The sequence below is a fragment of the Numida meleagris genome, chromosome 3 (assembly GCF_002078875.1).
Source record: "Numida meleagris isolate 19003 breed g44 Domestic line chromosome 3, NumMel1.0, whole genome shotgun sequence".
NCBI lineage: Eukaryota > Metazoa > Chordata > Aves > Galliformes > Numididae > Numida > Numida meleagris.
The window spans coordinates 20,745,268-20,771,175 of NC_034411.1; the positions used below are offsets into that span (position 1 = coordinate 20,745,268).

Here is a 25,908-nt window from a genome sequence, read left to right on the forward strand (position 1 = left end):
TGGTCAAATGGGTTAAGTGGCAGAATCAGTCAAAAAATTGGGAGGACCGAAAAAGCCTTGTATGATGGGCACCTTGAGCAATGACTAGCACAAACCAGTTTCTGAATTCCCAGAACATTAAGTTTGAAAGGAAAAGTTTATAATGAATTTCATTATAGTTTGACCTAAGGTAAATACTTGATTAAAGAAGACATTATAACCTGTAAGCTTTGTAATTTTCTTCACACACACTAAGCATTCCAGCTTCCTACTACAGTAGTACGTATTCATTTTCAGGTTTGTATCTTTCAGTGATTTCTTATACATCATTTATTTTTCCTCACACACATTATATATTTTTAATCATGCAGACATCCAATATAAACTGAAGAATCACTGTATTATCCTATACTAGCAGTCAGATATTACCCCAGAGAAATAGAGTGCTTTGCAGCAATTTAGCTTCTGTGACAAAGTGGGAAGAAATTTGACCCCCGTGGTCATGGTAGCTGCCTTGGCTGGGAAAAATTGATTTGAGATGCTGCTTTAGAACAGATTTCCTATTTTGTTTGGGGCAAGCCAAACACCAGCACGTTCCTATCTCCATGCCCTGGTCTTTATAGCACCGAGGAGGGGTCTGACCAGCAGAATGGAACAAGGAGAAATGAAGTTTTTCATTTACCCCACCAATGAGCACAGCGAGTTCTTCCCAAAAAAGCCTCCTCACGTTTACATGCGGGAGGCTGTGTCCCCCGCTGGGCCTCAAAGGCTTCTGTCTTTCCTGGCCAAGCGAAGATCACTAGTGAAGAAGGGAACTAATTCTGTTATGGGTATCTGTGCACTGATAACCATGCTAAAACTCACATTTATTTTACACAGAACATCAAATGGACTTTGAATGCTGATGAAGTGGTTTTCTACTACCAATCTGTGCTGCTGGGTAGGGAATTATTAACGCTAAAATATCTAAGTACTCCAGAGCAAATTTCAACATTTTTTGCCTTAAGGACCATCTCGTAGATGATGTAAGATAATATTGCTTTAATATTTCTATTTTTATCTCCACCAGTGCAGGATCTGACCTAAAAATTTCATATGGGATATTTACGCTAGCTACAAGACATTATTTTTAATCAGAAAGTGTGTGTATATCTCTTTGTAAGATTAGCTCACATTCTGCTGGTAAAACCACTGAAACATATTTATTACACAGCATCAAAAACGTTCATACCAACAGCACCTCCTCAGGCATGCCTAGTCAGAGCACGTGGAGATAGGAACCGCTAGATAGTCATTGAAAGGGTGCCACTTTTGGAAAAATTCTTGGGAGAAAAAAAAGCGGGAGATGAGTGGGAATCACAAATTGCAAGATATTTCTCCAGCTTGCCTGGAAAATTTTGAAGAGATGTGCCATAAAAATAACTTTGTATTGAAAACAAAAAAACAGGTGTCTGTGCCAATGCCATGCTCAAGGCAGGTCAGTCTAGGTGACTAAACACAACTTGTGAAGTCCCAGCCAGATCTGCTGTTAAAATCCACCTCCGGAAGGCCCTGCTGCACGGGCCACCAGCACACTCTGCAGCACCTGGATGCCCCCAAGCCCATCCTGCTGTCTCCCTTCCCATCTTCCCAGACAGCCGCTAGTGAACAAAGGGAGTGATCCCAGCCAACCTTTGGCTGTTCACTCCATCTTCCCACTGCCGGAATTTTTGGCCGCCCCTCACTGATCCCTGCAGTGCCACTGGACAGCCATAGGAATATGGACATCAGGGATTTAAGTGGGAAAGGGTCTCATGAGGCTCTGGATCTAGCTCTGTGCTACTGCAACTAAATATTTCCTATTATCCTGAGCCAGGTGACCTGCAAGGGTAAAGTTCTGTTAGTAGAAACACATTGATTTACATCAGCTGGGGATGTGCCTGTAAGAAGTGCAGAAAATTGAGATTTAAGATCAAAACAGAAAGTGCATAGTGCTTTCCTGTACTTAAAACCAAATCAATAAAAAGAAACATACAGCTGGAGGAAAGCTAGCTTGATACAATCACAGTAAATTAGAACTCGTTTAAGGCAATGGATGGCATATTTTCTTCTTCAGAACTGGGCTTCTCAAATATTGACAGACCTAGTAAGGCACAAATCAACTCCTTTGTGAACTATTAATTATATATATTGCTGATGAATAATCATTTAATTACCATAATGGGAGGCTTCAATGAAAATGCTGTCTACCAAGTGCACTGGACCTAAAAATAGCAATAGCTTTTCCACCACAAGGCTTCACATGAAAATGTTATTGCTCAACTCCTGGTCTCACCACTTGTTACTTTGCTTGGCTAACATGGAGCTTGGCTAAGAGTTCTCCCCCTGCACCACTGCAGTGCTGCCATATATCACTTGTTCCTCTAAGGCACAGTGACAAGGGTTTTGTATGGATTACCTGAATCAGTTCATCGAGCTCTGTCGCATTCACACAGGAATGCTGAGATACGAACGTCTGCTTCTGAATCACAATGGTAGCTCTCTGGGAGGTTTCATGAGGCTGCTCCAGGGCTTTAAACACTGTTGCTCCTATTATTAAATACACGACTACCACCAGAAAAATTGTTGAGACTGTCTTCCATTTCATAACATTGATAGCTGAATCACTTTCCTCCCGTGAAGAGAGCACGGTAGGCTTGGTAGAAAATGATAATCTCGGTTTGGAGTTCTGAGTGGCCGATTTGGGGTCCAGCAAGTCAGGTGCCGCCACTAACAAAACAGGAAAAAAGAAAGTTAATTTTTACGAGGCTGGATAGCTTGCATTCACTGAGCTCCCTTCTCGCCAAGAGATTGCGGAAATTCTGCTTCTTCCAACCACAGTTCTTACAGAGTTGAATCTTTCACTTAAATCCCAAACTGCGTTACAACACTGCTGTTCAGAGTAGTATTATCCATTTACACTTCTGCACATTTGCAGCATGTTCTGTGTGTGTGTCCCCTTATCACACTCCATCACTTGCAAAATGCAGGATTTCCCCTGTGCCTTTGCACCTCTTTAAATTCATGTAAGGTGGCATTTTACTGCAGAGATTCTTTACATCCTCCGCTGCCCTAAGCGCTGCTAAGCAGCTTTCCAGCTGTATTTCTTCAGCATTACAGAAGAAGCAGAAAAAAAACACAAATCCTTCTTTCTTGTGCCTATTCTGTCCTGCGCTCCAACAAGAGCTCTCTTATAGCAGTTGCATGATCACTTCGCAACTCCCCAGAAATGACCATAAAAACAAGACACTGTTCCTCGTACCGGCCATAGAGTGTTAATTGCATATTGATTAAACCATTTTGAAAATACCAGTAAGACACACATGTACTTACAGGAAAAGTCACCTATTTGTTAAAGCATGTATTTTTATTTACAGCTACAAAAACCCACAGGGTTAGGGAAAGAGCAGCTGAGTGCGTTATCGAGTATCTCTGTAACTCATGTGACTACCAGCAACTACACAGGAACTAAAATATCCGCTACATCAAGCGCAGGTTAGGGTCTCTTGTGGGATGATGGCCACGGCAGCTGACTGCAGAAGCTATATTTAAATTGTTTGGAATTACATTTCGAATGGCCGCAACACCGCTCTCCGCTGCCTGTGGGAAGAGCCCAGCTATAAAGCCAGAAGGAGACATTGCAGGGCTGGGACCTGACCCACACGAAGGGGCACCCCTGGGTGCCCTTGGGCAGGGAATGGGGCGCAGGTGAGAGAGGCAGCCCCCAGCCCCGGCCGAGGCAACCCCAGGCACCGCACAACCTGCCCACACCCGAGCGGATGGCTCACTCCGACCCCGCTCACAGCCGAAGGCTGCGCCCCACACACCGCTGCCCACCCCCGGGGGCTGGGCGTACCCCACCGACACCCCCAGCCTCACCCAGCCGGGGATGGGCACAGCATCTCCCACGCCTTGCCGTGGGGCCGGGCACCGGCGGGAGGGGGGACACCGGAGCTGTCCCCCGGCGACCCCCGAGCCCCCGGGGCCGGTGCCGATGCCGTTCCCTCCCGGCCGGCCCCGCCGCGACGAACAAAGGAGCGGGCACCGGGCACCGCCGCCGGCCCCGTCGCCCGCTTCCCGCGGCCGGTGCTGAGTGCCCGGGGAGCCGCCGCGGCCGGGGATGCTCCGCGGGGCGGGGGCGAGGCGCGGCGAGGGACCGAGAGCGGGAGCGGGGAGGGCAGAAGGGGAGGCAGCCAGGCAAGGTACAAAGCGCATGCAGCATCCGCAGGGCTGGGAGCGGGGAGGCACGCCATTGTGCTCGTACTCACTTCTTATTTACCGACCCGGTGCCCTCTCCTCGCTCCACGGGCAGGCATTTTTTCAGGGCTCGGGTAGCTACAGTTAGCGCAAATTACAAAGGAAGGAGGAGAAGGAGAGGAGGGAGAGGAGGAGGCTGGCGGCTGGCTCGGCAGCGGCAGGGGCGGGCGGGCTGGCGGAGCGGCTCCCGCGGGCTCCCCCCGGCCCCGGGGCGTGCGAGGTGCCTCACGCCGCGCATCGCGCATCGCACATCGCGGCGTGAGTGTGAGTGTGCGCGCGTGTGTGAATGCGTGTGTGCATGCGCGTGTGTCCGTGCGTGCCCGCGTGCGCACGTGTCCGTGTGCCCAGGGGCGTGCGGAGCGGCCAGAGCCCTTTTGTGGGGCTGTTCCCCACCCCCTAGCCCGCCACAGGCAGGGCAGATGCCGCATGGGCGGCGGAGAGGGATCTGCGGAGCTTTCGCTGGGGCGGGAGCGAAGGGAGGGTAGCGGGCAGCCCCGGCGGCCGGGTCAGCACCCCCGGCGCCCTGCCGCCAAGTTCTGAGCCCCCCCCGGGCGCCCCGTCATCGGGCGCTGCGGGAGGCGACGGGGGGAACCGGGGGCGCCCACCCGCTTCCATTTTACCCCGGTGGATGCATCGGAACTGCTGCTTGAGCCGCGGGCTCCACCAACGAGATGCCTGAATTACCCACGGTTTTGGCCACGAGATACATCTCTGCTTCCGGTCATCTATCACATGTGAGCAACCTCCCCGTGGGCTACACCACACCGAGGTGTGGAACTCACCTAAAAGGCAAGAGAGCGTTTACCAGGAAGACCCAAAACCTGCCTCTAAACACCACTCTCTAAAAAATCTCCTCAAACAGGTACCAAAATTACTCATGGTAACAAATGGGTGTAGGTCGTAAGTATCTAACACCAGAGGCCGTGTCTGCAAAATGGCCAAAGGCAGTCATACTTCGGGTGCTTAATGGGCTATAATCCTGCTCAAATCAGCAGCTCCATCAGCAAACGCTTTAGAAGCCACTTACTTTAACACATCTCCATATAAATGTGACATAATATAAATGAGTGCAATACCGAGTTCCTCAGGACTCCCATTTCAGCAGTATCAATCACACCAGCCCTCATGGCCTGCCCACATCTCTGCATGGCTGTCTCAGCTGGAGCCCTCACCTCCTGCTCCCGTCCCACCACCGCAGCCAGAAGAGTGCATGTTGAATAACAGGGTGCTGAGCCCAGCCCAGCAAATCTCACTGCAAGCAGTCCCTCTGTCACAGGGAGGACTTCAGTCATGTAGTCCCAATCCTCGAACAACAGATGATAAGCAAAACACCTGTTCCTACACACTAATGGTCATTCACTCAAGCAGCATCAGAAGCCAGCGCTCTGAACCTTGGAGATTCAAGCTGGAACTGTTTTTATACGAAAAAGATCATCATCTTTCATCCTTCTTGCAAAACAATGTCTCAGTCACAAGCATATGTAAACACTGTCTAGTCCTATCTCATGAAAAAGAATCATTCCATAGGATTTCTTCCAGCATCCTATGGGAAAACAGGCATGAGCCTTTTCCTGCACGCTGAGCTGAGTCTGTGTAAGATATTGTGGAAAATACTATTACATGCCTTTCTTTAGCAATCTAAATATTTGGAATACAATTTTGTTTTTCCTCAAGTGGAGGAATTATTATTAAATGTTGAGAAAGGGTCAGATTTACTGCCTACAACTGGAAAGCAGTGGGAAGCCTCCCAGCAGCTTCAGCAGAGATTAGGTCAGACCTTCAATTCAGGCATGTGACCAAACAGGCGGGAGCCATTTTGAGCAGCAGAAGAGATCTACTCCATGAAGAACTGTGTTGGTGCCCTACCTTTAACAGCTGAAAGCTGGCCTGTGAAAGTAATTATTGCAATTAATTACCTAGGAAACATCTCAACTATCTACTTTGAACAGACTGGTATTTTCTACCTATGATGATCACAGCCACAGGCCTCAGCTGGAGCCCACTGCTTGCTTAGAGTGAATTTATAATCATAGAATCATTAAGGTTGGAAAAGACCAATAAGATAACCTAGTCCAACCACAGCTCATCCTCACCATGGTCACTAACCCATGTCCTTCAGTGCCACACCTACACATTTCTTCAACACCTCCCTGGGCAGCCCGTGCTAGTGCCTCACCACTATTTCTGAGAAGAAATATTTCCTAATATCCAACCTGAACCTCCCCTAGAGCAACTTGAGTCTCTTGTCCTCTCACTGTTATCTGAGAGAAGAGACTGACCCCCACCTCGCTACCACGTCCTTTTCACAGAGATGTAGAGAGCGATAAGGTCCCCCCAAGCCTCCTCTTCTCCAGACTAAACAATCCCATTTCCCTCAGCCACTTCCCATATGACCTGTGTTCCAGATCCTTTACTGGCTTTGTTGCTCTTCTCTGGACATGCTCCAGGGCCTCGATGTTCTTGTACGGAAGGGCCCAAAACAAAACTTCAGCTTCGTATTCTCACTTCTGCCAGTGACACAACCAGTCCACATATGGTACCTCTAATGACAGTTTCCAGTCCATCAAGAAAAACATCGTTTCTTTCTGTAGAGTACAATAAAAGCTATGGTGTATGGCAAATCCTATGTTCTTGATGCCTTATATAGCACCAGTGTTTAATCCATAGAGTCACACCCTCTGATATTTTTATTGTAATGTACACCACACGTTGTTTGAATTTTGTGGTGACCATTTTGACCTCAAATTTGGAACTGACATTCAAACAGTTTGAAGTGTCAGGCCTGTAATAGTCTAAACTTTTCTAAACAAACAGACTCAAATTCAGCGTATCACTGACAAAGCATACCACCAACTAACATGGACAAGATTAAGTAATAAAAGGACTTACAACACAGAGCTCCAGCATTGCAAGAAAATGGGTGTGCTGCTGTGCCAAAGAGATTTATGTGAACAAACTAAAAGAAAAAATCTTAAATGCTTACAAGACCAAGGTTCATCTATTTCCTGCTACCGTGAGAGAAGTTCACAAAGTACAGGACTGTCAGAAGCCATCTAAAAATCTGTTGGCACAAGCTTGGGATGGCCACGTGACTCACAAAGAGTGGCTATGGGAAGCTGCTCCATGCTTTGAAATGTTAAAAGTAGGCACAGCAGAGGGGGGCAGGCATGAGGCAGGCAGAGGAAATCACTGTGACTTGATAAACACAGCAACTGCATATTCATACAGGTAACAGCTGTAATGACCTAAACATAGATTTGATAAGAGCACACCTGTAAGGAAATACTTACTCCAAAAGAATATCTCCCTAGAAAGATCAATTAAAAAAGGCTGTGTAGAAAATACCCTTATCTGTTGTTATTTTCTGTTCTTTTCAGCTCAGGAGCCATCCCCTCTTCAAGGCCCAGAAAAGCACTTTGTGCCAAAGCATGAGGTTCCTCCAGAGCCCAGCTGCTGAGTTCACCAAGTTCTGTTCTTCTCCAATCAGCTGCACAAGAGGAGGCATCCCAGCTTCCAGTCTTTATTGAATTGCTGAGGATTTCTGCATCCCCAAGGGACTGTTATGGCACAGCTTGCAATGAGAGGGTACTTCCCTCATGCTTACTTGCAACACAAGGCCATCTCAGGGTTTCTCTGCAAAAACATAGGTTTCCCTAACTGCTACACCCTGGAGGGAAACATAGAGAAGGATCAGTGAGGGCCTGGGTGTGTTTGGGCACACAGGTGGTAATTTAGGCTCTCTGTTCCTCCCACAGCTGCTGTAGAAAAGGGGGACTCCACCACTTCTCACCACTCTGGAAAATACCTGTGTGTAGGTTTGCTGTATGTGCTCAGGCATGCAAATACCTCACTGATCTCAGCAGACGATTCCTACCTTCAGACATGCATGTGTTTGTATTGCCAGAGTGAGAGCCACTGGTTGACCAATGCATCACTAGAGGCTTTAGGCCTTAATAAGGGTTTGGGGCCTTGCTGTCAGCACACCATCTTGCCCTAAGAAGGAAAGGGCACTTCCTCATGCTAGAAGAACAGAAACCTCTGAGTCTCCTCTGAACACGTCAAGCCACAGACCCAGACTGAGTGTAAACTTTCACTTGTGCTGTTTTACTACAAGAGAGCCCAGCAGAAATATTTGCTGAGTTAATTTTCAGGCTCCTTTTACTTATTCAGCAGGACTTGAAATGACTCATCTCTTGACTTCTTCAGAGACTCTAAAAGATCTCTGTCAGTTCTTTATGGAGAATGATGACATTAGGGCCATGCTACATTACTATATTCTGCCATTAAACCATTAGTCACATCCTGCCATGGGAATTTACGCTGAATGGGGAAATAATCATAGAATCATAGAATCATTAAGGTTGGAAAAGACCTCCAAAGTCATGTAGTCCAGCTCTCCCCCTACCACCAATATTTCCCCACTAAAACATATCCCTTAGTAAAACATCTAAATGTTTCTTGAACGCCTCCAGGGACGGTCACTCCATCACCTTCCCGGGCAGCTCGTTCCAGTGTCTAACCACTCTTTTGGAGAAGAAATTTTTTCCTAATGTGCAACCTGAATCTCCTCTGGTGCAAGCTGAGGCCATTCCCTCTAGTTTTATCACTAGTTACACAGGAGAAGAGGACGACCCCCACCTCGCCACCACCTCCTTTCAGGTTATAGAGAGTGATAAGGTCTCCCCTGAGCCTCCTCTTCTCCAGACTGAACGATTCCAGTTTCTTCAGCCCCTCCACATAACACTTCTGCTCCAGACTCCTTACAGCTTTGTTGCCCTTCTCTGGACACACTCCAGGGCCTCAATGTCTTTCTTGTAGTGAGGGGCCCAAAACTGAACGCAGTACTCAAGGTGCGGCCTCAGTAGTGCTGAGTACAGAGGGATGATCACTTCCCTACTCCTGCTGGCAACACTATTTCTGATACAAGCCAGGATGCCACTGGCCTTCTTGGCCACCTGGGCACACAGCTGGCTCATGTTCAGCTGAGCATCGACAAATACTCCCAGGTCTGTTTCTTCCACACAGTCTTACAGATACTCTACCCCAAGCCTGTAGTGCTGCCTGGGGTTGTTGTGGCCAAGGTTCAGGACCCGGCACTTGGTCTTATTGAACTTCATCACATTGGCCTCACCCCTGCAATCCAACCTGTCCAGATCCCTCTGTAGGGCCTTCCTACCTCCAGGCAGATCGAGACTTCCTCCGAACTTGGTGTCATCTGCAAACTTACTGAGGGTGCACTCAATCCCCTTGTCCAGGTTATCAATAAAGATATTGAACAGAACAAGTCCAAATACTAACCCCTGGGGAACACCACTCATGACCGGTCACCAGCTGGCTTCAACTGCATTCACCACCACTCTCTGGGCCCGGCCCTCAAGCCAGTTCTCTACTCAGCAAAGAGTGTACCTGTCCAAGCTATGGACTGCCAGCTTCTCAGGAGAATACTGTGGGAGACAGTGTCAAAGGCTTTGTCAGTGGCATGCAGCCCTCTGTCCTTTGAGCAGACAACAAGACGGAGTCAGGGCCCAGGGGCTGCAGGTGCTGTGCTTGCTCCAGTGGCATGGGCAGCATCAAGCTCCTTACTTTATCCACACTTTGTGCTCTCTCTGGGCCTCTCAATGCCTCTTTCCCACTAGCTGCTCCCCTTGCTTAAATGCACGTGCACATACAAGAAAGAACCTTCAGTATGGCTATTGCAAACCTGATTAAAGACTTTCACTACTACTGTATCTATCAGTCTGCAACATTTAAAAATACGTGACCACTTTAATTTGCATTTTTAAATGAGTTAAACATTATGTGGTGCAACTGGAATATGTATTAGTGAGTTCTACCTACCTTGAGTATCTGTTTTACAGTGCTATGAATTATTTGCTCAGCGGAAAAGTCATCGTTGCTCACCTCATCAATTCATAGAAAAAATGTTTACATGTGCCCATCTATTATCATACAGCTCAGTTGTCAGTTTTAATTAGGCTCTAATTCTTTCCAGCACTAGTAATTCTTATCTATTTATCCATGTGTGGCAAGTGGGAAGTTGTTTCAGCATCCATAAAGTACTCACTGCTGTAATTAATATTGTGAATGTGTATTTTTCTTTACTGGCTTGCAAATCTCCCAGTGGGTTTCCTCCCTGCCTGCATCGTGTTACCAGATCTAATGGGATTTATTTGTCACATGTTCTGCCACTGTTTTTTCATATTTGCTTTCACAAATCTGTTATGCTTGGACAGCTTCAGAGGCAACAATTATAATTAACTTTTCAATGCCATTCTCATCAATGATAAATGTGAGCTGCCATATGTCACCTTTATTACGGTTTATTTATGCACAGGATAAACTTACTACTACTTAGAATTAGTAATTTCCTTGAGGGATATTTGATGTTGCTTTGGGTTGATTACAAATATGTGTTTTTTTGTAATCATCCAGATGTTCTACAAAATTGCCATTTTGCAATTTATTTTTCATTTTTGCTAGTTGTGGTCTCTTTCAAATAGGAGACTGACAGTGGGAATATCTAGAACTTGTATTTGGCTGTCCACACCCATTAGTACAAATCATGCAACTGTCCTTTTAGATTTTCATGACACAACTGGATGACTTATGACATGGAAACCTAATCTCTATATTGCCTCTGCAGAATGGAAAAAAACTGTGGAATACTTTGAAAGAAAACAAAATGCATATAAGACCACACATGTGAGACCTGACAAGAGAATGGCCAAAGTTCATGCTAACTCTAAAGTCAGGATTTCTTAAGACTGCGGGTGCTTACTATACTTTGTGAATTTGTTGTTATATTTGCAAAGTAACACATTAACATTTCAGGGCATTCTGAAAACATTTTCATAGACTTTTGGCATAAGAATCTGTAAATAAAATAAAATACAGACAGAGGACACTGGAAGTCACCTAAAACAGTGTTAGTGCTTTTTGTGTACAGTAACCCACAAATAACATTTAGAAGAAATAAAACAAATTGGAGAGAAGAGGAGAGGAGAAAATAGCCCAGACAGTACCAAATAAATACCATACAGGGATAATGAAAGAACTTGCTAGCAGGAATAAAGAATACAAATGAGCAGATGAAAAAGGAGAACATTAAGTATCATCTACATTTTAAGAAGCAACAGACTTATTTTACATGGCAGTAACCACAAGAAAAAATTCAATGAAATATATTAATTATTTTCAAATGTGCACAGGAGGCTTAGTTTTCTGGCAGTCTCTTAGCTGCATGGAGATGCATCTGGAAAAGATGGTACAGATTTTTTAATAGAAAGACAGGCATTTGCTAATCTTTTTTAAAAAAATTACATTACTTGTTCTAAGGATAGATGTCTTATTTTATCTCTTCTCAATTATTTTGTCATTTTTTCCTCCCCCCATGCCAGGCACAAAGCTCACAAATCACACTGTGAAACTAAGCTGTGCACTGATGGTAATGTCAAAATATGGCAGTTGCTAGTAATGGTTATTTAATTTAAAGAAGCATAGAGTTCCAGTTCTGAAAACTCTAGGCAAAAAATACCTCCTAGATTCACATTTAAGCACCTAAAAAGAGGTGAAAAAGTAATTTCATATCACATAGAGAGAAGCTGAGAATTAGGGCCTCGCATTCACCAAACAACTTCTTAGCTTTATCTCCAAAAATCACCTGCCCTAGCCAGAGACCAAATCTTCCTGCTGTGGTAAAGGTACTATCAGAACAATGCAAACAGCACTCTGGGTCAAGAGTCCAGTGTTCAGCAAGAAAAATGAACAGCTGTCATTCAGATACACCATGCATTTACATTGTTCAGTATGTCTGCACTTGAACATTTTCTTTAAGTGTAGATCTTGACATCACAGGCTTGGTGTTTGAAATCCTGGGCTGACAGCTATGGCCAATATTGTCAGGAGAGCAGGCTACAGGTTCATCCCCATCCTTTCAGTGCTTAAAGTATTCGTAAACCTTTTTTTTTTTTTTTTTTTTGCTAGAAAGGTTTCCAGTTTTGTTATGCCACTGATGTCAAGCATGCAAATCAATGGTTCCATTGCTTTGTAAAGTTTCAGCATTTTTTTAAGTGGTTTAGAGGGAAAATTACAAATCTGTGTCCAGATCTAAGGAAAATACATGTACCACTGGGGGACGATTGGCCCACATTTTCCACTTTTGATAGCAAAAGCAAGTATGCTCCAGATGTAAATAGCCCAGGAACTAAATAGAACCAGACACATTTAGGACTGAGACTGGTGAGAAAGTTACGTTATATGGACTCTTCACATGGAGCAGCAAATATTATATTATAAAATTTCTGTGATATTTCAGCTGGCCGGACATGAAGGATTTTCTATTTCTAAACTCCTCAATGTTTTAATATTTTTATAATCACTTACTCAAAAAGATTGCTTTCCCTATAACATAAGCGGGCAAAGTGAGATTTTACAAAATTATTTATATCAGAGTAAAAGGATCTGTTTTTTTTCTAGATTATTTATATTGGCCACAGACATAGCATAAGTGAAAAAAAAAAAAGTAAACTTCCTTTAATGTGTTTTTGTTAGAATATACCAATTTAAGAAACAGGCCAAGAGAAGTTAATGGAAAAACCATAAAGAAGTCAATTCCTGAAATTATTGCTTTCCTAGTTTTTCATGTTCTCTCTCATAATAAGTTCAGATATTAAGGTGGTTACTGCTCAAAAAATTTATTTAAGGCTTTATCCTGTAAGAATATGAGAGTAGAAGAAATAGAACATAAGTAGAGAGTGAGGAAGCCGCAGGCTGAATATTTGCACTATATTCTTTGGGACTTATTAGTAATTTCTTTCTTTAGAGGGAAGATATGATGGTTTTTCATATTCACAAAAAATTGGCCATTAAAATTTTGGAAAGTCTGCTACAGTCACAATTCTGTGACTAGTAATGCCAACTTGTGGGGGAAACATCCCCCATTACTACCTTACAGAGTTGCAGGGAGTAGGTGTTACAGGAGTAGGTCCTACAGATAACAGATGTGAAGGGGTATGAATATACCCACAAGCACCCGTGTGGGTATACTGAGGAAAGTGCCATATTCATAAGGTTGTGCAGCACAACTCCAAAACAGTCAGCTCCTGAAGGTAGAGCAGGTAGAATCTTCACAGCATGGCACTCAGCATTGCAAGCTAGCTCAAATACAGTACTTGGCATGTTTGTGTCACCTTGTGTTCTAAGTTACCGCCATTTTTGTTTTTCCTATGTGCAGGACACAGGCATGAGATTTGACTTGGGCAGAGGCACCCATATGCAAAACTGTGATCCTTAAAACCCCTTTCTTTTTTTACTTCTGTGTTGCTCAGTTTTCACCACTTCTGCTTCTGGACACAAACACACTTCCCACCTTGCTGCTTAGCACTAATGTCTTTCTTATGCCCAATTGACCCAGAAAATAGGCCTTCTTTACTTATCTCCTCAGGGGTGTTTCTTTGGAAGGCTAGCAGAACAAACCTTATGTAAAATGCAGGGACAGTTGCCACTTTCTTTTAAAGCATAAATAAAGAAATGCCTCCACTAGTTTCCATGCAATAGTGCAATGACTGGAGAACTCTTTCAGAACATGGGAGGAAGTAATCCACTTATCTCTTCTGAATACAGGAATTGAAATCTACATCTTTCTTGTTCCTGGTGAGAGCCTGTCACCAGGACTCGCCCAGTTCCACCAAGACACACTTAGAGCTCACCAATTCTTGACACATTGCTGGATTCAAGCATGCTGCCCTCTGATTGTGCCTAGTCACTTGGAAATATGACTGAGCTGTTTGTTGTCCTCACCTGCATACCGGTGCAAAATAAGGTTTTCACTTCAGTGTTATAAATGGTAAAATTCTTACATGGGTGCATACAGATCATACCAATTTTTGTTCTTTTTTTTTTTTTCAGTCTTAACATTTTAGTACAATAAATTAATTTTATTTATTTTATTTTTAACTAAACACTAGCTACAGCTAAGAATAAAAATCCAGGATGTCTGCAACCCTTAAGCACCCATTCTCTTATAACGTGGCAAATGCTTCAGTATATGTCAGCCTGTTCCTATAGTTCTGAGCACCCCACGTGTCTCCTCTAGCTGGTAAAATCCAGTCTGGTTACTGGAAAAACCAGACTCCATGTGGAAATTAGCTCCTACCATCTCTGTTAATCAGAATCTACTCAATAATCATCAGGGTAATAAGAAGATGGCATGAAATTCAAGGCACCTTCTTAGATGTATGACAGTTCTGTAGTCCAGCAGGCATTAAGCAACTCTCATGCAATCCCAATTCTTCCTGTAGAATTCAAGATATGCAAGGTGGGAAAAGGAGCAAATGAGAGAAAAAAACACTCCTGGCTTAGTTACTCTGTATTCATTTGGCAAAGGAGGACAAGTTCCTGCTCCAAGGACTGTTTATGCATTTTAACAAGTGGCGGTTTCAATAAAAAATCCAAGTGCAGAAACAAAATACATCTGATCACTTCTAAAGGTATTTATCACTGAGAGTCATCATCAGTCTTAGTCAGCAAACACCACACCAGCACCATGGCACTTTGACTTCTTTACCAAGTTTTCTTGTTTGTTGTGCATGAAGACAAACCTGCAAGGATGCTGCAACATGCAGAAAATTCCTGCTAAATCAGTTCAAACAGATTAATTAACAAAATTAATCAATTCCAACCAAATGAGATCAAAGCAATGTCCCATCAGATGACTGTTTAGAATAACTCAAGAAAGATTAATTTATATCCCAGTGTTCTCTTGATCCCAATAACTTGTTGATGACAGATGAGTAGAAAAAAATCATTTTATCATCAATCGCTTTCATTACTACTTGAATGCTGTGTAAAGGGTCAACACATTCCTCTGGTTTTAGACAAGAAAGCAACCTGTCATTAACGGCTGAACTTCCAGTCACTCAAAATGACTTCTTAGGGAAGAACATACACAAAATAGCTACTGTGGAGAATGTTCAACAGAAGGCTTTATATGAAAAAACACAACTTGTTTCTCTTGAAGTTAATAACATTCAAGCCATATATAACAATTACTGATGAACTAGCAGCAACACATCCTTCAATGCATTACTTGCACACTATAGACAGATATATTTCCAGATTATCTACAAGTACTACATTTATCCACTAGAAATAGGCTCTAATTATTATTATATTAAAATATTACTGCATTGTAATCAGTTTACAATAATGAAATAAATACTGACCCTGCTTACACAGTCCTACAATGCAATGAAGATCAGAGCTATCACACAGCTGAACACGCCACTGGCATCCACCCACATGAATTTCTGACCTGCAGCACAGGTCAGAAGTCTTCCCTTAATACATACATACTGCCATACAAGATGTTGCAGAAGTACAGAATTTTATGTTCCTTGGCCCCATATTCATTTAATGCCACAGAATGCATAATGCCAAGCCAGGGGCTCGGAGCCTCACCTGTTTGTGGAAGGAATTACGTGGCCTAGCAGCTTGCAACAGTGGAGGACAAGGGTATGTGACTCAGTGCTTCTCCCAGTTCAGATCCCTACCTCCTCAGTTACTGTATATTGGTGTGACACCACTGAGTTAAACTACAGCAGTGTAAATAAAGTTAGCCAAGTTATAGTTGTTACCTCCTGTGATTCCACCTTGGCTCTTTTGGCTCAGTCAACAGAGTGATTTAAGAGTCACCATGCTTTACGTTGATGGACCAAGATTTATTCATCTTTCAGAGATAGCGGATGCAGCCCAAAGTTAGAGTTTGAACTCTCTGTTTAACATAGGGGTAAAGTCAGTCACCAAAGAGAGGAACTGCAGGAGCTGCTATGAGCTAGCCACTCGGCAAGGCAACAGAACCAGAAGTGGGCCAAACACTGTCACACTCTGGGACTTAAATCTCTCAAGGGAGTATCTGTTTGCATATCAGATTCTATCATTTTTGGTGTTTTCTTGTTAAAGTATCTGACAAGTGAAAAAGAAGAGGGACTAAGAAATGGCAGAAAACAAAGAGCTGGAAGACACCACTCAGTGCAAACAACCCAGCAGCTGAAGAACTTACCGAGGAGACAGAAGAGGAGATCTGGGCTCACACCTTCCACCTACCTTCGACCACTTTAACCAGGAAGGAATTGGGTGGGGTACTCTTAATCCCCTTAATTTTTAGCTGCTTATGATTTCGGCAATAAGGCATTTCCTACTGGCATCCATGTCCTAACAGGCCACAGCTGAATATTTTTATTTCATTTTAACACATGCCTTATTCTGGAAAATTCCCATCAACTTCAAAGGAAGCCTAAAAACTTAAGAAGTGTTCAGTTCTCACATAATCCATGGCCATGTCTATATTTACGTTCCCATGCAGGCCTTGGCACGCTTCAGGGTCTTGCTCCACAGATCACTCAGAACAGCACCTGGCAGCAACATGCCATGGCTCACACTCAGACCCAGGGCTTAAGCTTCCCTGTAAAGTAACTGGGTCATAGAGGTGTGGGAACGAGGAGCTCGATGCAGCATCTGCTTGTAAGCCTAGGGAAACAGGAAGGTTGCCTGCATATCATGACAAGAAGTAGACTATCTGCTTAAGAAGTTTCCATAGGCATTCAGCAGAGAACAACTCTTGGAAAATGCCAACTGCATGAAAGCTCAAAAAAGCAAACGCTAAAAAAAAAGTGTACCTGGAAAGAAGCATATACAGCTTGGTTTTGGATAAATTGGAACTATGATAGAAACCCACTTATTATTATTAAAAATCAGTGCATGGACCAAGCCAAATAACAGTCACTCATAAATTCACAACGGAGAGCATGGCAACTATTCAAACTGACTTATTCCTTTGCTCCTTACTAGGAATTTGAGGTTGACAAGTGCTGTTATGTCCACTTCTATCAAGGAGACTAAGAAAATAGTGACTTGACACATCCTATTTCCTATGGAAAAGAAATTTTTAGCAGGTAGAAGTTCAGCTCTTTGTGTTCTAAGTTGTCAATGTGCACTGAAAGAACCAGGCCATTTTTCTCCTTCTTAATGAACTTCTTATTCTAATATTTCCAGAGATACAATGGATATAATGAATAGAACATTTCCTTATCAAGCACATATTTTTAACTACTTCTGATCTTTTTTCTACATTTTCCTTAGCATTCTCTTACACTAGTAATTATTTTTTTCATTTTCTTGTTACTTTATGAAATTTGCTTTCATTTGATTTTTTTGCTTTGCTGTCCATATCTTCATCTAGTTGTCTATTTTTAAACTATGCTTTTCTTTCTGCCTCTAAGTGCTCTTGGCCTTCTAGCTTATATATTTTCCCTGTGAGAAGAAGTACTGCCTGTGTCTCCTTCAACAATAAGTAAAATTCTATGTTTTAATAATACTGCTTTGCAATTATGTTTAGTTCGTAGAAAGCTATTATGGAACCAAGTTCACCACTACACAATCTGGGCTTTTTGGTTTGTATTCAAATTGACTTAAGATTTCGTATTGACCTGTGTATCAATATCCAGTTTCTGAGGAACAATTCCACTCGTGTTCCAGGGGTTATTCTACTCATCTGAAAGAGCTCTGTCTGAGCAATTTCCAGAGTACAATCTTCTACACTGCAAATACTTACACTTAATTTCCTTTTAGGTATGACTTTCTACAGATAACTTTCCTTCTCAACAAAAGAGTAGCACTGTGAAAGCCCAGACATTGTTTCATTCCCTTTTTTTTTCCTTCAGCTGTAAACTTTCAAATTTCTTCTTGCAAATACACTCCATGTGACAACTGAACTGCTAAAGTTTTTTCACTTTGTCAATCCATTTTTTTAGTAAGACTAGTTCGTCAGCCCAATCGACCGTGCCATCTCCTCTTTTCTTTCTAAAGCTTGCACTCTCATCCAAGCATGCTTTGCAGCCTGGCTAAGTAACACCGCTTCATCTAAACTTAGCCAGACTCTTACTCGAGGTTTCTCTCTCAGTTCTATTCTCCAAATACCATTGCAATCTGATCGCAAAATAGAGATCCCATAAGCACTGAAAAAAGCACAAGTTGTTAAATAAAAAAAAAAAACTTTCTCTTTTATGTATTTCACATGCAATGAATACATCTCTCAATTTCATTCCTTTTCAAAGAGCCTGACTCTTCTGATTTTTTTTTTTTTTTTTAGCATAAACTGGTAATTAGATTGCTCTTCTTTAATTGTAGGCTATTAAACAGCATCCACTGACTGGTCCAAAATTACTGGGGAAAAAAGAGTAGCTAGTTTTGCCGACCGTTCTTTTAAGAAACTTTTCCTTTTTGAAGAGACAAAAATCTTCTTTAATACCTCCACCTATGCATTTCTGGAGGATTCCAGGTGCAATGGTTGCAGTGATTAGCTGCTGTTGCAAGTTCTTCACCTCACACTTTTTTCCCTACTTTTCTGACACTGGATGCTTGTTTCTTTATCTATTATCTCTTCTTCAGATATCAGAGAGTGCTTTAAGGCAGTTACTACTGAAAATGCTCAAGTTGGATCTTGCTACTGTGATGAGCATTTCTAACTAATAAATAAAAGCTAACAAATATGTAACAAGTGTACCTTACACTGGATGTTGTGAGGGAGGGAATTTGCACCTTGCACAGTGGGAAAAATGCACTTATTTCTAGCCACATGTGCTCCACAAAAATTAAGCCAAAGTCAGGCAGAAAAGACTTCTAGATTGATCGTGTCTGAGGAAACTAGAAGAGCTCAGCTCACTCATTCTTCCAAAATGAAAGCTGAGAAAAGATCTGATTGCTTTGTGAAGATGCATCAAAAATACCTTTTTGATCAAAATACCTTTTTGAGCTAATGGATGATGTTGGCACGAAAACCAAAACCATTCTGTGAATAAATTCAGGCTGGAAATCACAAAAAGCACGTGAAGAGCCAGCTCCTGGAACAGTCTCTCAATGGAGAGGCTGAGAATAAAAACCTAACATTATAAAACAGAGTCTGGCCAATTTATGAAAAACGTTTATCTGACATACTGCCTGCAAAAGCAGGAGATTGGTCTCAGAAGGTCAAAAGAGACAGTCAACCTCTCTGATCCCATAAGCCACACTCTCCAGTTTTCACAGAGCCACATAGACCAGATACCTCAGAGAGAGTGGATAGCTCAGCAAGTCCCCGACCATTTACTGTTCCCTAGTGGATTAGGGCTGGATGGCCTTTGCATCCCAGCAGAAGTCATGCCCATTGGCTCATGCTGCAAACCAATGCATCCCTGTCAAAATGAGTGTTGTAACCCTAGAATTGGGGTCAATTTGGTGTACAGACCAAAAACACCAAGGCCTTCATCCCAAACCCTCCCTGTCATACAATCTGAGATGTAATGTTCTTGCAACTCACAGTTCTCAGACATCAGGGTATCCCATCTCCAGCCTAAGGAGAAGAAACATTTTCTGGAATGTGTTCTAGAGTAAGATTTAAGAACTTTTTCTCTGATTTCCTGTATTTTTAGCAACAGTGATACTAAGAACCACAGTGAAAAGTGAACATCTTTATGCCAAGTTATCATCATCAGGATGAAACACTGTACCGATAACTTGAGAAGATGAGATTTAAGAGGTAATAGCAGTGTCCAGGACTGTGTGTTCCACCAAAGTCAAAACATTTACAGCAAGTAAGTGTCAAAACCAAGGATGAGTGCCATTTATTAATAGAAGATGAAGTTATTGCTGAGTTAAGAAGTAGCCTCTAGTTACTAGTATAATTAAAAACTGTGATTAAATATTAAGATGACTGAAAAAAATTAAATTTTAAGCTGTTAAAGTGCCAAGTAAAAAATCTAAAGACAGATTTCAGAAGCAGTGGGAACATCCTTTTCCTTCCTTTTCCATTTCTTCATGTTACTAACCCTTTTTTGCCCTTTCTAACATAATGTCAAAACTTTTTTCTCTGATTTTTGAATAGGTTATCAAGGTTATTTTCCCATACTATATACTTCTGTTTATAACATGTTATAATACGTGTTTCGAAATTGCTGAAGAGGCTTTTCCTATGTGAAATAGAAAAAATGTGATAGTGAAAAGGAGGACAACCACTTCTGGGACAGAACTGCAACCAGCGGGAACAAAATAAGTGTTTGCGGATAGAGTTAGGAAAGAAGAAAAGGGAAAGAAGAGTGGCATGGTTTGATTGTGGGTTATTTGGTCATCTAAATGTTGGGGTTTATTTCAAGATTTTTCCATATTCATTTTCTTTGCTGTTCAGAACTATTCTTAATTTGGGTAAACAAAAGCCTTTTTTTTTTTGTGTTATTTAATGGATGTCAGAGGCTAGCATGGCTTCTTTGCTGCTGAGGAGGACCTAAGGAGACAGTAAACTGCTGAAGCTAGATCAAGAAGGCAGCTTGAGCACAGGTAGCCAGAAGCTAGATCTTCCATGTAGTTTTTAAGCAAGTTTTGTGGGTTTGGGTTTTTTTTTTTGGTGAAGAACCAAATAAAAGGCCCTCACGCATCCCAGAGAACTAACCAGATTGTAGGTTAGGAGCATTTCTGGGAATGTGGGAGACTCAGGAGCCAGTATTAATCTGCTTGATCTAGTGCTTTGGCTAGCCTAGTGCTAGCAAGTAGTAGCCTACTTCCACTGCTGTGGCCATAGTGGGGAAGAAATGCAGATTTTCATGAGAAGTTTCAGATAGACCAATGCTTTTCTGTGAGCAGAGTCTTAATTTTTCCTTGAAAAACTTGCCTCTGTTATCAAAGACATCGTATTACACCTCAGAATACACATATATATTCTCCAGCTCCAATTTATGCCAAGAAATAATAGCAACACAGCCTTGTCCTCACTATGCCAGATGTGCTTTCCTCCTGTCTAGTTGTCTGCCACAATCTGGATGAAGACATTCATCTTCCACAAGTGTCCTATGTCCCTATTACTGATCACTAACTCTGTAGCGATGCAAATAAGATACTCACAGCTATAGTACAGAGTATAACTACATCCATGTACACAAGCCATGTAAGGCTGAGGCAATATGCAGTGCTGAATAATCTGCAGTTAAAGTAAGCTGCATTCATAAGTTCCTTCCCAATCAATTTTTCCTTAGATCACAGGAAACAGCTCTGATGTACACCTTCACATTAATTTAAAATGACAAACGTACAGTGCTCAATGGATTGGTGAATACATCTAGGAGAAAACAACACAGGTTCCCAGACAAAACCCTACCTAGTTGGAGGATTTCAAAAGGATTCAGTAGAGATGATAGGAGACTTCTCCCCATTCTTAACTCTGAAGACTACCAGCCTCTGCCAGTACAGACACTCTGCTTAAGAGCTGGTGATTTTCTGTCTAGAGGTCTGCCATACAGGCTGCCTCACAGCAGTCTCCAGTCACACAGATGGAAACATCCACAACTTCACCATCACTGTCCTGTTTCAGTCTTGCCTCCCTACATCTTTAAAAAGCTTGAGTTTTTGCAAAGTTTCTGCATCTACAATTTAAAACAGGATTTCTACAATGGAAAAACAGTGCTGGTTGTGGTTTACTGGAAATCCCAAACACTTCTGCAAAGCCTGATGAGAAATGTGTCTCTGGAGTATAGGTACATTTTTCTTTCCTGTCATATCTCTGTCAAGTGACATTTCATACTTTTTATCCACAAGTTTTCAATTTGACCATTTAAACCACCCTATTCCATAGCTTTGCATTTGTATTAAGCATGTTTTTGCTGTGAAGATCTTGTTCATGTAAGTGCTCAGTTCCCTATGGAAGCAATAGCATCCATAACTCCATTTACAGAAAACGTTTATACTGAATTTCATTCCTGATCTGTGTGCCTGCATTTTACCATACAATAGGTGCATAGGTGCAAAACACACATGCAAACCTAGATTCTTAAATATAAACATCCAAGACTCCTTACACACTGCATGAAGACAGGATTAGTGGAATGAATGTTTGTTTTGCAAGGTCAGTTTTTTCTTTCTGATAATTTTACTTGATGCTGAAACAGTATTTTTTTCTCCTTGTATTAATAAAGGACAGATTTTTCTGATGCTATATTAGTATATATTCTTTTAGGGAAGATCAGCAGTAGATCATTTGTAATAATTGCTTGTTCTGATGTTTTCTTCAAATTAATCTTTTCCTACTCATGGTAAAATGGCATAGGTTATATATCAGCTTACATTTTTGCAGAGTGAAGCAAGACTCACAGCAACTCTAGACAGCTAACAAAAGGACTACCCAAACACTCATAATACAGCCCCTGTGCAGTGCCCAGGCAATGATGGAGAAAAAGTACCCAGTGAAATATCTGCAGCAAAAGATTGTTTCACTGAATTTCACTATGGCTTTCAATGGAGTCTGACAATTTTTCTTTTTTTTTTTAAATAGGAATTTTGGCAAAAGCAAGAATTCTGTCCCAAATTAAAGAAAAAAATACTGTTAATTTCTACTTGGTTCAAGGGCCTTTCTAGTATAAGCTGGGAGCTGACCATTTCTCAGGAAATTGTAGGACCACCATAGGCCTTTGGGATCACACTAAATGGTAATTGCCACTCCCAGAAAAGACTCAACTCCAAGTGGCACATCCAAAGAACAAGAGAAGCCATAGAGTATCATAGCATCCCTCATGTCCTTCCTCTTGTGTTTGCAGACAGTATGAGGAGATGACTATGACTCAGAAGACAGATGGCAAAACATAGTTCATATTCCAAAACACCAACTACAATAGGGCTGAGCTATGTCAGCAGAGCTCTTCTGTGGGACTCTGCCATTTTCTTTTGACTTCCATTGATAGGAAATTGCATTCCAGAGGTCAACTCCAAGCAGCAGAGCCTAATGCATTAACAGGGTCTCTTAACGTTTAGTTTTTGATGTGAGCTTTCAAAATTAAACCAAAAATCTGATGACATGTCTCACTTTTCAGAGTGTAATTTCTGCATATACAGCAAGAGAAGGCAAAAAAAAATCAGCAAGAGGAGGCTCCTTTCTATAGTGCACTTCAGCCCCTGGCCTAGTTATTTCAGCTGTCGCATTTTTTCTATTCTTCTTGACCGATGGTTTTCAAAAGTCCTCAAAGTAATCATGATAACATTTGAAAGTAGTTGATGTCTCATCTAGGGCACCAGAGCATTCTAAAAAAGACCTCAGAAAACAAGTTTTAGAAACCTTTTGCTTTATGACTTTGTACATATAATTTCAGCATCTGATTTGGTTTTTTACAAGTAATATCTGAGATTGTACTGAAGTAACACATGTTTAAAATAAGTACATAATAAAAGTTAATTGCATTTTTTCAAAACATTGCACTAGACTCCAGCATTTGATTTCTGCTTGCCTGGACTTCTTTGGGATTAAATACTCATTTGTGTGAGAGATCAGACTATGCACACCAGGTTCAGCCAGCAGTACACGCACACTGCAGATTCACTCTGCTGATCCGCTTCCCTTTCTACAGAAGGGTTGGAGAACAGCAGTAAATGGTTAAGCCCTGTCTTCTTGTTCCAGTGTATAATAAGGTGTCCAAGGCTCTGCTTTCTGCATGTAACAAGAATGGTGGGGCTGAAGACAGATCCCTTCTGATATAGGTGTGGTTCAACATGTACAGCCAACAGCCTCATTAACCCACACTGTAAGAGGACACCAAAACAAGGGTGAAGACTTGGCTCTCAGAGCCACAGAGGCTGCACAACTTCAGGCCGTGTGCTCCTAGCCAGGGATGTGATCTGAGCTCAGGCCTTCCATGTGATAAAAGTCACCTTCTCAACCTCAGGCACAGTCTCTGCATCTCTCTCACATCAGGTGCAGTGAGGTAACATCTCAGAAGCTATCCTCATCAACCAGAAAATGGGGGCACAATGAGGTTTTGAAAGGGTCCCGCAGCAGCCTCTTAAGAGTACTTTGGAGGTAAAGTTACAAGACTGAGAAAACAGAGCATGGTGTCAGCACTTGCTCAGGAATTCAAGTGCACACAATAAGCCAAACTGTTTTGTAAACAGATATAAATCAAATGGTAGGCAGAAAAATTGGAAGAGCTTTTTGTGGGAATAACAGCAATATTAGAGAGATAAAATCATTATGTAGGCATGTCTCCCGCTGAGGAGTTTTTATTCTCTATGCATGTTTTTTGTGAACAGCGAGGGGGGGGGGAATAAAATAAAAGTGCTATCAGATGTAACAGAGAAAATCCAAACAAATGCCCTTACCTTGCGAAATAAATGCCAAATAAGAATCCAGCACACATCTAAAGGCAAGACAATGTGAACTTTCCCTTATTCAGCACTTTTCCCTAAACAATCTATGCATAAAAATTTTAGTATGAACATAGAATCACAACCATAGAATGGCTTAGATTGGAAGGAACCATCTAATTCCAACCACTCTGCCATGGGCACGTTCACCTCCCACTAGACCAGGTTGCCTAAATCCCCATCCAGTCTGAAACATGCCTAGGGATGGGGAATCCACAGCTTCTCTGGGCAGTCTGTTCTAGCGCCTCACTGCTCTCATAGTGAAGAATTTCTACTGAGCGTCAAAATCTACCCTCTCAGTTTAAAGCCAGTACCCCTTGTCCAATCACTACACTCTTAGGTAAGGAGTCTTTCTTCATCTTTGATTTAGCCCCCCTTTAAGTACTGGAAGGAACATATGAAGTGAAAATACTGTTTTCAACTTTGATGTAAGCCTTGGTCCAAGTAAAATACAGAAATAAGCAACATATTTTGGCTTAGAATGTGGGGTTGACAGGGCTTCTTCTATTCATCGATTAATCCTAAATGGATTGCTATGTGTATATAGAATCCTATTGATTTTATAAATGGAGATGATATACTTATCAAGGATCAGGAAAAACTGAGATTACAAATTTTTTTAAGTTACTTTCCAGCTGGCCTAGCTGTGGCCAGTGTGTTGTTCCAGTACAACATCTTCTTAAACTATTAATCAGTTTTGTGGAAAAAATGTTATCCTTCTCTAGGTTTCTCTTACCACTCCACATCACTGGCAAAAGCATTTATATTATATTTTAATCCTGATATTAAAGTAAACAAAATAGTTTCCTAATTATATATTTTGAATCACTTCATTTCACAATGATGCTTTTAAATAAGAATTCTAACTTGTCAAGAGTCCAAGAGACTTGGACAAAAAAATGAATTCAGTTCTATATTAGTGATATTAGAATCATAGAATCATCAAGGTTGGAAAAGACCACTAAGATCATCATGTCCAACCATCAATCCATCACCCCCATGCCCGCTGACCATGTCCCTCAGTGCCACATCTACACATTCCTTGAAAACCTCCAGGGATGGTGACTCCACCACCTCCCAGTTCCAATGCCTTACCACTCTTTCTGAGATCAAATTTTTCTAATAGCCAACCTGAGCTATTAGGATATATTTTGGACTTTCAAGTCTGAGGAAGGGAAGAGGTTTAAATAATTTTTATGCGCAGACTCAAAATTAAGATGAAATAATAGCTTTGCTTTAACATGTAATCAGGCATTCTTCATTTAATGTGGTTAATATTTAAATAATTAATATGGGATATCGTTGGTCTCCCTAAAGATCCACCAGATGATGTCAGCAGCCTTTAATTTGGCCCAAGAGTCAAAGCTGGAGTTTTTAAAGACCAGAACTTTACTGCCACACATCTAATTTTTAAGAGTCACAATACTTTTGGCTGTTAATTCCAAG

The 25,908-nt window shown here is 42.0% G+C and overlaps 1 protein-coding gene across 12 annotated transcripts in view; it reads right to left on the reverse strand.

Annotated features, from left to right (window-relative positions):
• KCNK2 (potassium two pore domain channel subfamily K member 2) overlaps positions 1-25,908 on the reverse strand; it is a 130,825-nt gene that overhangs the window by 70,968 nt on the left and 33,949 nt on the right. For 11 of the 12 annotated variants that reach the window (XM_021390037.1, XM_021390034.1, XM_021390038.1 and 8 more), the window contains one exon: positions 2,417-2,727. In XM_021390037.1, the coding sequence (XP_021245712.1) occupies positions 2,417-2,727 (311 nt within the window). Of the gene's footprint in view, positions 1-2,416; positions 2,728-4,265; positions 4,624-25,908 lie in introns of those variants that run through there. The other variant, XM_021390040.1, reaches the window with a different exon arrangement.